Source organism: Prosopis cineraria, unplaced genomic scaffold (genome assembly GCF_029017545.1).
Source record: "Prosopis cineraria cultivar Desert tree isolate PC_DT_omini unplaced genomic scaffold, ASM2901754v1 PC4, whole genome shotgun sequence".
In the NCBI taxonomy this organism is placed as follows: Eukaryota; Viridiplantae; Streptophyta; class Magnoliopsida; order Fabales; family Fabaceae; genus Prosopis; species Prosopis cineraria.
In genome coordinates, this window is record NW_026555335.1 from 4,083,574 (window position 1) to 4,097,485 (window position 13,912).

The following is a 13,912-nucleotide window of genomic DNA, read 5'->3' on the forward strand; positions in this document are numbered from 1 at the left end:
ATTACAATTTAAAATTTTTAGACCAGGACCGTTTAGGGTAAATTTAGATAATCAATTTATAAAAAGAAAGAATATAACTTTAGGTTCTTATACTTTACTCGAGTTTTGTTATAGATCCTTATACTTTTGTTTTGATATTCTAAATCTCTATACTTTTATTTTTTAGTATTCTAGGTCCCTTCATGAGTTGTGTTATAAGGACCTAGAATACCAAAAAATAAAAAATACAAAGACTTATGACAAAATTCAAGCAAAGTGCAGAATATAAAGTTATATTTTTTCTTATAAAAATTATTAAAAATTTTAATATTAAATTGGACTATTTGAATTAAATTCATATTATCCCATTTAAAAATTTAATCTGAATAGTCCAATTTAATGTTACATTTTTAATAATTTTTATAAATTAATTATCCAAATTTATCCTAAATAGTCTGGATTTACAAATTTTAAATTATACTCCCTCCATTCAAAAATATAAAGCATTTTTTGAGGAGTTAAATGTTTAAAAATGTAAGACATTTTTAGTCTTTCGAGGTATAACCATTGCTTTTTTTTTTCAAAAATGTCCATATTAATAATAATTTTATATTTATTATAAGGTATTTAACAGGAAAAAAAAAAAAATATAAGGTTAGTTTGAAAGTAAATAACTACTTTATTAAGAGGTGAGATTTGATTAAAAATGCCTTACTTTTTTTAACAAAAGGAATAATGTTTTAAAAAATACTCATTAAATTGCAATTTTTTAAAATTGTTACAAAATTAAAATTAAATCTAGACTTTCCATAATACATTTAGATTGTGAATTTATAAATATTATAACAACTTTAAAATGAAATTGAATTACTCAAATTAAATATGTACTATCCACCCCTTTTTTTTTTTGAATCACTTAATTCCTATACACTGAAAACAAATCCATATATTTATGCGTTATTATTGTATACAAATATTTTCATTTTAAATGTGATATCTTCTTTAAGATATTTCATATTTTTTAATATAGATAATTACAATTATAAATTTATTATATTATTTATATTATATATAACAAACACACACTTATATGTTGAAGGAAAAAAAACCACACCACCACATATCATGCACAACACACCAATATATATAATGCACACACCAAGAAGGAGAGAGAGAGAGAGAGTAGAAAGTGGGAGATGAATACTTGAAAATTGAAATGGTAGGCTATCCTAGGGCAGACATGGACCTTTTGTTTTTTTTTTAATTATGATTGCAGAACTTGGCATAAACTGAGTCTCAGATTAACATTCATGGAAATATTTTTAAAAGTATAGTATATGGGCAAATAAAATTCCTTTTAGCAGTATTGAGGTCAAATTGCCTAAGAGTTTATGAGAATATTAAAAAAAAATGTAGAAAGGGGTGAAGAGGTATTCATACGCAAGACACCTCAAATATAAAACATGCTCATCACCATTCAATTTACCAAACTACAGTTTCATAGGCAAAATTGACCCAGTAATACAAAATTGTTTACACCATGGACTCGAAGGTTAGTGGGCCACAGTTCTCGATGTAGCTGTTGTCCTAAGTGTTCTTTTTTTTTTTTTTTGTGGTTGAGAAATTCCCCAATAAGATTCCTGAGATGTTAAGCTATTCCTTTATTCCTCTTCCTTGCTATTTCCAGCCTTCATTGATCATGATTAAAAAGAAACAAATATGGCATGAACTCACAGCAAAATTGATGCAAATCTGCATTTCTATTAATTTTACAGCAAGTTGCAAGAGAAGTGACATGGGGTGAAACTTTATGCTAATACTAAGCATATCCATTAGGCTTCTGTGCTTTGGAATTTCGTTTTCGCTTGTCGGCATCATAATGTAATAAAGCAGCATCCAGCACCTGCAATTGATATATTTATCCATCGATTATAATCCACTATATGATACAATGCCAAGGGGATGATTAACTCAATAGAAAGGGCATAAACCATTCACTGGCTCCAAAAAGCCACACTACTAGAACTCCAAAAATAGTTCAGGCGAGGCGAAGTCAAATAAATAGAAGTTGAGACTTGTTATCAGAGTAGCAACTCAACAAACAAAGAAATTCCTGTAGAAAGTTCATTGACATGTCGGTCAAGCCACAAAGAAGTTCAAGGAATAGGTGCTGGTAATACCCTTCTATTAAACTAACAATAAATAGTTTCTTTTATGATATCTTTTTTATTTCATTAATCCATAATCAATAATAGATTGCTTAAATACTTGCTCCTGGTCTCCTTTTTCACATTTCATTTTAGATGCAGAGGATACAGCATTTGACGAAAATCATGCATAAAGAAATGAAAAACAGTCAAACGAGCATGGGTGCTTACCTGCTGCATAGGATGAACAACAAGGGAAACCTGGTGCCGCAGGTCTGACCGCGCAGATACCTTTATTTCCTGAGAATTATATAAAACGGAAAAACATAAAGGCAACTGGTAACTTCTCCCAAAAGAAAAAAACGCACACAAGTTTCCATGAATGACAGGGCTGAATAATTACCTCGAGTTTAGAATACATTTGTGATATGGAATCCTTCAATCTGTTCACCTGCATTCAATAAGCAAGTGAATGAGAAAATAAAAAGAACAAATGAAATACACCAAGTATCCTCCTGTAATAAATCCTTTACCAATAAGAGTAATACTATGCAAGACACATGCACATGTCCATCAATGGCATATTTCAAAAGAAGCCCTCCCAGATCTTAAAATGAATGACCGATGAATCACTTTCAATGCAATTACTAAATCCCATCCGATGTCTAATGGTTTGTCATTCATGTTAAGGTCCTAAAACATCGATCTTTGGTCATTGCTTGGCAGCTTATGCGATTAAGTTGACCGGTTCTTCAACATAACATCGGAGCCTCTTCGACCAGAGTGTTTGATAACTTAATCTACCAAGTTAAACGGTTCATCAACAATTACTTAGCCAGAGAGAGGTGCTTGGATATACAGATGACATGACAATGGATGTTTATAGGTTTGGCTTGATTTAGTTTTAGGTAAAAAATCAAACTGAACCAAATCAATTGGTTTGGCAAAACTCTAAACTTATTTGGTTCAAGAATGAGATAGATTTACACACAAATGCAAGCCAATACAAATTCATGACTTTCAATCATAGAGTCATATGATTTATGTGCATAAATTCTAGCGACATTAAAGATCTTGTTGAAATGATGAAAGGTGAAAAATTACCTTAGTATTAAGGTTTGTTGTTGTAATAGGATATGAAGACCAGAAATGCCTCAGCAGTTCCTGACTGTAAACCCAATGCTGGAAAGAAGGAAGCGCATATTACATAAATATCTTAAAACATTTAGAATTACCCAAAACAGAAGGCTAATATTATTAGAAAATTCAAGACTACTGCTTGAAGATGTGGGAAACAGATGCACAATTCATGGGAAAGCTCAAAATATTATCTCTCCGTCTCTCTTTTCCTTTCATCCATTCTTCTAATGTTCCATTCTCAAAGAACTCATAAACATTTGGCCTTTACTCACATCTAGAAGTTGCTCCTTCGTTGTATTAGGCAATATATCCAGGACGCTCTCCCGGGAATTTTTTCCAAACTGATATTTGGAGGTTGAGATATTCTTTGTCAGTCCAGTAAGAACCTGTACAAAACAACATTCACATTTTGAAAGGAACATGAATTGTTTGATAGACGAGACAGAAGGCAGAAGAAAAAGGAATAAATGTTGTCCACTTGACCTAATATATTGCTGAGCATACAATCGTCACTTATTTAAGAAGTTTCTTTTCTAAAAAATAAGACAAAAATATGTCATTACCCTAAAAGCAGTATCAGGGTTAACTAGGGGATCCCTTAACCCTTGGGTCTTTGTTTTGGATATAGACGCCTTCAAAGAGCCATATGCTTCCTCAGAACTTAAATTGCATCTCGTTTGATCCATTCCAGCTTGAGAATGATCCAAGGTTTTAACAGCATTAACTTGTTGGGAATCAAAGTACTCTCGAGGATCCTGGTTTCAAGAAAGAAACAACATAAAAGAAAATAGACATTAACTAAACATAAAGTTTTATAATACACAACTTTGTTGCTTGGACGAAAAATGCAATTATTATGGAGTCTGAAATGATTCTTAGGCGTGTAGGAATTCAGGGTCAATAACTTATTTTATTGAATGCAAGCAAGAAAACTTATTACTGATCTTCTTTGACAGCGAAAATCCATTGCATTATAGGAGATAAGGGGAAGATTGAAGCTCTTGCATCCTAAGCGATAAAGCATATCTAAACAAACCAAAACAAAACAGCTAAAGCATAGGAAATAAATCAAACTAAAAGGCCTAAATCTTATCACAATAAAAAAGAAGACCAAAAATAATCCTAAGCGCCTAAAGGGAACTAACTAAATACCAACAAGTCTTAACTAACTAAAGTAAAACAACTACAATTAAGTTGATTAAATTGATAATGATTTCCAACAAGGTACTTAATGATCAAAATCAAGCTGGACCTTGATACAGAGTGGAGCAAATGGATGATCACCCTGTTCCTGGAGATCCTCAATATGGGTCATCTGAGAAATTCTGTTACGTCTCTCCTGCTCAATATCCTCATCAGATTCTGCATAGGAGTTAGAAATAAGAGCTAGCTCCACACGGAATGGAAGAGGAAACAAGAAACAGGTTGGGCCAATAACCGTGTCTCGTTCTTGCAAGAGCTTCTGCAACTGCTCTTTGGTGTTCCATCTCCGTATCTACATATATGCGTTCAAATCAAACTCATCAGCCCATCAAACAGCAAAAATACCGCATGCATACTGAACCAAAAACTCTTCATTTCTTTTCATGCGCCCGAAAAAAAAAGAAGAAGAAGAAATCCTTGTAGCTTCTTTGATTTCTCTCTGACGTAGGCTAAATCATGCAGAAATTTCCTACATAAAATTACTGAAAGAAGTAGAACACTCAAGAAACCTTGCTCCATGTAGAACTACATAAACAACACACCTTACAATTTTGAATATGAAAAAAAGAAAAAGCAAATGTAATGTCAGAGAAGTTTTCTCTCTGAAGTGCATTAAATATCAGGGATCAATCTCACCAAGATATAAAATACTTATAAATATTTACAGACTTAACAAACACAGACCTGTATTGTCTGTCTACAAAGACGTGTTAATTTCAAGACAATATGTAAGGTGTATACTCACTTAGCAGATATGGTGAAGAGATGCAACAAATCAATATGAATCAAATATAGTTATAATTATGTCTAGTAAATGTGAGGGGAAAAAACATTACCTAAAGGTCTTCCTTCAAGCACAACTGCACCTTGCCGGTTAAGATCTTGCACTAAAGTTCTCCGACACAGTTGATGTTGCACTTCAGATACTTCCTTGCTACCATCACGGAAGATCCCATGATCCTTCTCACCAAAAGAGCACAAAAAGTAAGGAAAACAAGAAGTCAATGACCTAATGCTTCTCAAGCAATACTGCAAACAGATACATATACAAAAATTTTCAATGACTAATCTTGAGGAGATGGTATGATATAGGATAATATCTGCATAACCAAGTAAAAGTCATCTTGTATCTGCTAACATAATGTTTGAGCACAAATATCAAATTTTCAGGTCTTCCAATATATCTTTTATAATTTCTTCTTCTAAACTTCCATAGAAACCTACACTATAAATGGTTCAAATCCCTTTAGACAACAAATAAAAATAAAAAAAACAAAGAAATTCACATGGTTGCAAATTACTCCTCCACTTAAATCCATAGCAATATATAAAAAATGCATTAAATGAAAAACTGAAGATAAATATAGACACAGAATAATCGTATCAACAATGTAAAAAAAACTTCTATAGTAGATAGAGGATTTCATTCACCATACAGGAAGATGAGTGTAATCATCTCCTTGATCTGCTTCCATGTCTAAAGTTGGATCAACCCGTCGAACCTGCAAACATACATAAAAGGAGGGTGAAAATATTTTCACATAATTTGAATGGAAATGAGAATGAAGCCCATGGATCCCTATAAAAAATGAATAAAATGAGATAGACCTTCTTTCGAGACTCTGTTTCTAATATCTCATCATCTTTCAGAAAAACAGCAAGCTCCTCATCTTCAGCAGCTTCAGCAGCTGCTGCAACAGCATTTTTGGTACTGTGGAGGTATTCAGCTCTAAAATACTTAGTCCAAAAATCCTTCTCTGTCATCTAGAATTAAAAGACAATTTGAGAATTGATAACAACGCTTTAAATAGAAAATGATGTAAATGATTTTATGCCAATGTCCATCAGAGACATAAAACAAAATACAGGAAAACTTCTAAGTACAGTGATGTACCTTACTAGGGACAAAATTAAGGAATGCCTGGTGAACGGCTGGTTTCAGGGCAAAAATCTGGAAAGATAAGAATGTAAAATATATAAATAAATAAAATAAGGAAATAGGGAGCCTCATCCATCAAGTAAGCATTCAAAGAAAGCAATTCTTAGATGTAACTTATAAGAGCTGTATGATGTAGCTTAGAATATTATTGGTCAAGCAGAACTCATAAGCCAGACAAACAGTGAAAAAGTAAGATGTCAGTTAATGTGTCAAGCAAATAACTTCACTTTCCAAACAAACCATGTTATTTATATGCCAATACAACAAAAAAATAGCACAGAAGTTTATCATGCAGATAGTTTGTCCAGAATTATACAAACCCTTGAGCAATTTTGCCTAATGCTCGACAACATGATAGTCATAGTGAACCAAATTTTTGTCCAGTACACAGCAGGATAAATCAACTCCACATTGTGCCATTGGATAAAATATCCCACAATTTACTTAAACATCTGATTGACAAGTGAAGGACAGAGTTGCATGAAGAAACATACCTGATATTTTATCTCTGGTGTTAAACTGAATGTAACCTGATTGGTCTGAAAAAACAGATCAAGACAAGTAAATATAATAATAACAAATAAACATACCTGAAACAAAATTTTATGCATAAAACTTAAAACATACTAGAGATGATTTATAAAGACAATAACTAGAGAGAGAATCAATCATGTAAATTTAATTTCCATTTATCACAGCACAATTGGGCATTCAAAAGCTTTGGAAATGTAAGTTCCACACTCAAAGGAGAATTCATTTTTCCCACTCTTCAAATTGACATGTGTCAAAATACTTTATCACATGCAACAAACAAGTAATTAGATCAACAGGTTTCTCGATATGGCAGCCAACTGTCCAGCCAAATAGCACAACATATAGAGGCATCATAGAGACACAACACCAAGAAGCAGAAGGAGAAGCAGTAACATACCCGACCATCACTCATAGGCTTTGTGTCAAAGATCATAGAATTTTTAAAGCCAACCTGCTGTTTCGACTTTCTGCTTTCATCTCTATCCAGCAATTTCTGCAACAAGTTTTAGTTAAAAAACTTAACATAGTATTTACAATGGTAGAATTCCTTTTAGCGTAATAAGAAAAAGCCAAAAATCATGTGTTTGACTTTAAAATGACACGCCATTTGTAAATCAAGTGTCAGAATAGAGCAGCAGCTACTCGTGTGTTAAAATCTTCTGGTTGGGCCCATTCTAGTTTTGGCCGATTTTATTGTCATGTTATGGATTTAAAAATAGAGAGTTAGTGATACCATTTTCTTATCTACCTTTTCACTTTCCCAGTGACACAGATTAGAATAGGAATTAAAAATATGAGCTAATAATAATTATTTTCAGAAAAATTATTTTACCTTCCTTGTAGCCCAAAACTCTGATTCTGTCAGCTTACCACAGGCCACAAGTTCCCTGTGAAGCTTCTGCAACTTGCTGCATAAATTGAACTACTGAACCATTGATAAAAGGTTGGACCCAAAAAGATATAAAGCTGGGTTGGTTAACCTTTAAGTAACCAAAGCATAAAATTGGAATCCAATAATAATACCAACAGGAGATATGAAATCGTAAGTTATATTGCTATACCACAATGTTCTGAGCCACAACAACTAAAAAATTATATAATCAGAGGAAAAGCACTACCAATGAGTTAACATGAAACCCAAGGTAGCATAAAATATTTCACAATTTATCCCTCTATACTGAAATAGGCTACAGAATCACCCTTAATTCATCTCTTATAAATATGACAAAGTACGCTTCCCAATGAGCATATAATCCAAATACCTATCTTCCTGCAGTAGCTTAATTCTAAGCTCCATTTCAGCAGGACTTAGCTGCTCCCCAGACATAGCTGGTGGAGCTTCACCAGACCTGTTGCGGGAGAGGGCAATACCTGCTTAGAGAAAACCAAAATGCATGTTTTGATAAATAATTTCAACCAATGAATTAAAATAAAGTAATATTGAGAGATTAGAAAAAAGTTGATAAAAGCATGCTAAATTCAAAAATTCACATTGAGTACCTGATGTACCATCAATCCTTTTCACTTCACACACAATATTGATATTTAAAAAAAAATGAAAAAGATACACACCTCAAACACTTTTAATACAGATTTCTGCAGCAATGTATCAATTTTTCTTGTCGCCAGGGGGCAAAAGGTGATCAAACAGCTATATTTTAGCAAGTCAAACTCCTACCATGTATACAACAACATGATTATCCCACTAGATGGGGAGTCCATATCCATGAGATATTCAATAGAGTTTTATGTTAGTTGTCAAGGGCCCAACACAAACCTCCTCCATGTCAAATTTCTAATATGTATATAATATGTAAATATAATGATGCGGGTAATACATACAGACAGCTGATTGTCAAATATATATTTACTCTTAATTATTAAAACCAATTATTAACCAAACAAAAGACTCACCACCCCCCTCCCAGGAAAAGGCAAAAGTCAATTCAATCATTCGGAGAAAGACATAAAAAAGATAAGTTACAAAAATCACATCATCATTCACCAACAGTAGAAAGCAACATATTTTGTTAATAAAAAAAACAAATCTTCAAATGAATGTTGGAACATTAATTTAGCAAAAGTCTAAAACCAGCCTTCTGACTTACTAGAAACTTACCCACAAATTCTCGACATACATTTAGATCTGGATAGCTTTCTAACTCGAATATGTAATTTCCCTGAAATGACACATAATCATAATCTACAGACTCATTTAAGAATAATCAGAAAAACAAAGTAAACTAAAGTAATACTGAGTGAATCTAAGCAAATGCAACCAACAAATTGGCAATCCAATAATTAGTAATCTAATTCCTATTCCTATAAAATATAATTATAAAGCACAAAAAGCATCGTACACAAGGCTCAACTCAGGAAACAGAAAATTATGCACTAAAGGAGATTGAAATTGCAAGAGTCAAAAAAAAACTGAAGAAAAACCTGAGAATGGCCAAGGTTAAGCCAAGGTGGCCTGTTTGATCCTTCTTTGGTGTGTTTGTGACCTGAATTTTGCAAGCAGAATAGAATGAAAGATATTATAACTCTCCTCATGGACACACACAAACAACAACAACAACAAAGGACTTAGATTGCATAGAGATAGATGAGATCGCATTGAATAAAACCAACATGAAAGACTTCATAAATACTTTATTAATTAAAATGGACTGGCCTTATGTGTAACAAATCTTAAAATAAACATTAACAACAACAATAACAAAAAATATTAAGTACTCTGTATAGTTTTGAAGTCAACTTCAAGCTTCATGTTTGAAGTTGGATCATTAGGCCTAAAAAGAAACTTCTCCTCAGCCTGCATAAAAAGGAAGAAATATTTCAACAATCATCAGCAATAGCCACGCAACAACAGCCAGTGTCAAATATGCCTATAACAAATCTATGAATTTGAGTCATCAGAAGTTTTAAAATTCAAAAACAACCAAGTCTTGATCAAGCAAAAACAAAAGATTTATATATTTTGTGAGACACTATAAAGAGATTCGAAAAATAATTTATTTCAAGTCATTTTCAAACTTCCTCCATATCAAGACATTATATATATATATATATATATATTTGGTGTGTGAGACAATATTTTATTTTATCTTGCTCTGCTTAAAGCGATAGTATTTTGACACTTTTCAAGCCTTAGCCCAATTTTAGTTTACACGAGTGGTTTAAATGTCGAGCATGACTATCTCTAAAGTCTAGTAAGGAGAATTATTAAAGGCATTTTTGCCTGTTCAAATGCGCTAATGATTTCAAAATTCTGGCTTGCTGATAACACTGTACTCTTTTTAGAAGAAGACAGAAAGTTTTACAAAGACTCTCTTGTTCAGATTTTAACGGTCGTCTCTTGGCTTCAGATTACTTTTGGGGGAGAAGTGACGTGCCTGGTCTTCACGTGTCTAGTGGGGATTCAGGCTTTTGGCTCCATAAGTCTGTCGGATTCTTCAGTGGCCACTCCATATTTGGGTACTCCTTTAGGAAGAGACCTAAAACTCTGCGTACTTAGCCTATAATTTGTTGCATCCCAGAGTCTTTTGGAGGATGTCATGTTCTCCTATTTTGTAATTCTTAATTCTTTATTTTCACAATACATTTCTTTTGCACTTAAAAGGAGAAATGAACAGTAAAGAACAACTCATACAAGATAACACAAATCGGATGGACAATGTAAATGGGTTTCTAAGGAATAGTAACAAATAATGGAAAACAGCCAAAAAAAAAAGGGAGAACATCAATGGTGCTTAAAAGGATCGTACCAATTTCAGCACCCCAGGAGTGCCAGGATCTTTCAGAGAAGTTTTGTATTTGGCGCGCTTGATTACTTGTCCAGTAGACATATTAACCCGGAGCTACTGAAGTTACAGCCGATTGAACTGAGACAATCAGATCTCACATCAGACCACAACTTTAAAATCTGTCTGAAGTTTCATGAAAGCCTGCAGACTGTTGAGAAGAAATATTCTTCAAACAATTTACACGGAAAGCAGGTTGCGCTGATCAGAAATAGAAGCCAAAAAAATCAGCGCCAAGCTAAACTCTATAACCTAAGGATCTTCATTCCTGCTGCTTTAGGCATCGATGTGGGCAGAAAAAAACGAGGATTCAGTAGGAAAGACAAAGGGAACCAGACCCGCCCATGGGAAATAACAAGGGAGATGTGATTTCAGGCGCCTGTGCTCGCAAAACAGATACAGCGCAGAGTAGGCGGTGCTGCCGTAGACGGTGTCCAGTTCAGATGGTTAAAAAATTGGGGGAAGAAAATAGAAAGAGTGAAGCTACGAGGGAGAGTGTAAACAAACTGATGATATTGAAGAACGGTGAAAAATAAGATCGATGATCAACCCCCTACGGCACCGAATTTTAGGATTTTTACTTCTCAGTAACAGGCGGTTCCAGACAGAATTGAACCAGCTCTCGAGAGAATCGCTTCTGCCTTTCCGGTGCCAAGTAGGTGGCGCTACCCTCTTCTGCCTACAGTGTCTGTGGAGTCTGGTGAAGGACCCAACAGGCAACTGGGGATGTGAAGGAGGATGACCGTGCCCTCAAAATATAAACATTGCTTTTCACTCATTGACTCGTTGTCCCCCCAACTTTGTCATTATTTATTGTGTCACGCGAAGCATAATAAGATCAAGATTCAAGAAGATTAAGTTCAAAATGTTGGTTAAAAAAAAAAAATTTGGAGTTCAAATTTAATATCATAGCTTGCCCTAATCCTTTTGGGAAAAAAAATCCTATCATTGCCGATTCATAGTGTGTTATAAAAGGCTAAGAAACTATTAACAATTTAACAGAAACAAAAGAAAAATGGAAAGATAAAGAAGTGAAGGAGAATTCACATTTACTGACCTCCAATCCTTTATTCTGGGGCTTCATTTAATCCTATACTCAAGATTTACAATTTCATAAATAAAAAATTATTCTATATTATCGATATAATATGAAACTATTATAAATTATAGAAGTAAATATTAAAAAATTATCCATTTAAAATTTATCAAGTATGATAATATTAACCATGAGATGAAGTTCTAAAAAGCTATAGAATTATGGTTTTAGACATTCACTCATTAGATCATATTATTTAGAGAAAATGATAAAAAAAAATCTATTTAAATTATGTAAATGATAGAGTGATTTCACGAAATTGCAAAATTTTTTTGGAATCCCATGAATTTTTTCTATCATTAGAGAATTAAAAGAAATGATCAAATTGCCCTCAAATAAGGTAAAAATCCTAAGCTTAAGTGCAAAATCATTTTTGCATTTTCTAGCCTCTACTTCATCTTCTTGTTCTCCTCTTAGCCTCCTCTTCATGCACTTCTTTTGGTTCGTCTCTCTCCCTTTCTCCTCCTTGTTTGTCTTATTTCTTTTTGATTTTCTATACGTCGGTGATTTATTTTGTTGAGCTGCTATGTGTAGGTGTATATAAGCAATCATTCTTCCTCTGTTAGCTATACTATATGTGGGTAAATCTTTTCTCCTCCTTAAAAATTTCTCCTCCCATATGTGATAGTTAAAGTTGATGTAAGTTAACGTATGTAAAGATTAAGGTCATCATTTTCTTTTCATGATTGAGGTTTTCATTTTCTTTGCTGTATGTGAGTATAGATGCTTACTCATGGATAAATGACAAATGATATATCATTTTTAGTTGTATTGTAAATGCATAAATTAAAGTTATGAATGACCAATATAAAATTTTGTATATAAAAAAATAGTTATTGTTGGATAAAACATAACAAATACGTGATTATGATGTTTGAAAAATAAATATGTTAATGAATGGCTATTTCATTGTTTCAGGTTAGCATAAGAAATAGTTTTTCTTGGTTCTAGTTTTGGAAAGGAACTATTTTATTATTTTCATAAAGGGAGACATTTTGCAAAAAAATATTGAAGGTAAAATACAATATGATGGGAAAGAAAAGAGATGACACTAAAAGATTCAACTCTTTATATATTTTCATCAAAAGGGTTATAGGGTATTTTGATGCACATTCACTAACAACAAAACATTAGATAGTTATTACTTTTTAAGATTTTATCGTTATTTAAATTAATAAAAGTTGTTACTTCTTGAATTAGAGTGGTGATTCATTTTTGTTAATTTAGTCAATTTATAGAGAGTACTGATAAATTACAATTCCTTATTGCATTATTGCAAATCTAAGGATAAAAGTTGTTAATATAGGAACAAAAATTATAAATGAAGAGTTGTAAATTTTCAACACCTCATGCATATCAAAACTTGTATATGCAAAGTTGTGAATGACTATTGACTTGTTGTGAATTTAAAAATAAAAATTGCTAATATAGGAACAAAGGTTATGAATGAAAAGTTATGAATTTTCAACACCTAATGTATGTCAGGATTTGTATATGTAGGATTGCAAATGACTATTGAATTGTTGAGAATTTAAAAACAAAAGTTGTCAATATAAAAATAAATGTTGTAAAGTTTTAAATTTTTAACACTTAATATGTATAAGGACTTACAATGCAGGATTGTAAATGACTATTGAATTGTTGTAAATTTAAAAATAAAAGTTGTTAATATAAAAATAAAAGTTGTAAATAAAAAGTTATAAGTTTTCAACACCTAATGCATATCAGGACCTATAAATTACTATTAAATTGTTGTGAATTTAGAAATAAAAATTGTTAATGAAAAGTTGCGATTTTTTTAAATTTGAATAAAGGGCAAAAGTGTCATTTCTTATAATTTCCTAGTGACAGAAACATCCACTTTCCAGGAGAATTATGCCATTTCATGGGACCAACTTGTCATTTATATAATTTAAATGGATTTTAATGTCATTTTTCTCAAGAATTTGGAAAAATGATAATAAAATCTCTTTAAATTATATAAATGACAATTTGATCTTGTAAAATGCCATAATTTCACTGAAATTCCTATAAATTTTTTTGTCATTAATGAATTTATATAGATGACCAA

At 32.3% G+C, this 13,912-nt stretch overlaps 1 protein-coding gene across 3 annotated transcripts; it reads right to left on the bottom strand.

Annotated features, from left to right (window-relative positions):
* Positions 1 to 1,573: 1,573 nt before the first annotated feature.
* On the bottom strand, positions 1,574 to 11,507 carry LOC129308620 (general transcription and DNA repair factor IIH subunit TFB1-1-like). 3 transcript variants are annotated; one of them, XM_054949859.1, is made up of 21 exons: positions 10,998 to 11,507; positions 10,710 to 10,896; positions 9,679 to 9,757; positions 9,385 to 9,446; positions 9,062 to 9,122; positions 8,205 to 8,313; positions 7,775 to 7,850; positions 7,340 to 7,435; positions 6,903 to 6,947; positions 6,364 to 6,420; positions 6,078 to 6,233; positions 5,906 to 5,971; positions 5,306 to 5,429; positions 4,705 to 4,761; positions 4,519 to 4,628; positions 3,830 to 4,021; positions 3,539 to 3,652; positions 3,231 to 3,308; positions 2,530 to 2,577; positions 2,358 to 2,426; positions 1,574 to 1,882 (listed from the first exon to the last, which is right to left on the bottom strand). In XM_054949859.1, the coding sequence occupies exons 2-21, from the start codon at positions 10,788 to 10,790 to the stop codon at positions 1,799 to 1,801; spliced, it is 1,764 nt and encodes a 587-aa protein (XP_054805834.1). In that variant the 5' UTR covers positions 10,791 to 10,896; positions 10,998 to 11,507; the 3' UTR covers positions 1,574 to 1,798. The 3 variants fall into 3 exon arrangements, with proteins under 3 accessions (XP_054805834.1, XP_054805835.1, XP_054805836.1); XM_054949860.1 differs by lacking the exons at positions 9,385 to 9,446; positions 9,679 to 9,757; positions 10,710 to 10,896; positions 10,998 to 11,507 and having other exon boundaries at positions 8,205 to 8,616; positions 9,062 to 9,104; XM_054949861.1 differs by lacking the exons at positions 9,062 to 9,122; positions 9,385 to 9,446; positions 9,679 to 9,757; positions 10,710 to 10,896; positions 10,998 to 11,507 and adding an exon at positions 8,515 to 9,049.
* Positions 11,508 to 13,912: the final 2,405 nt, after the last annotated feature.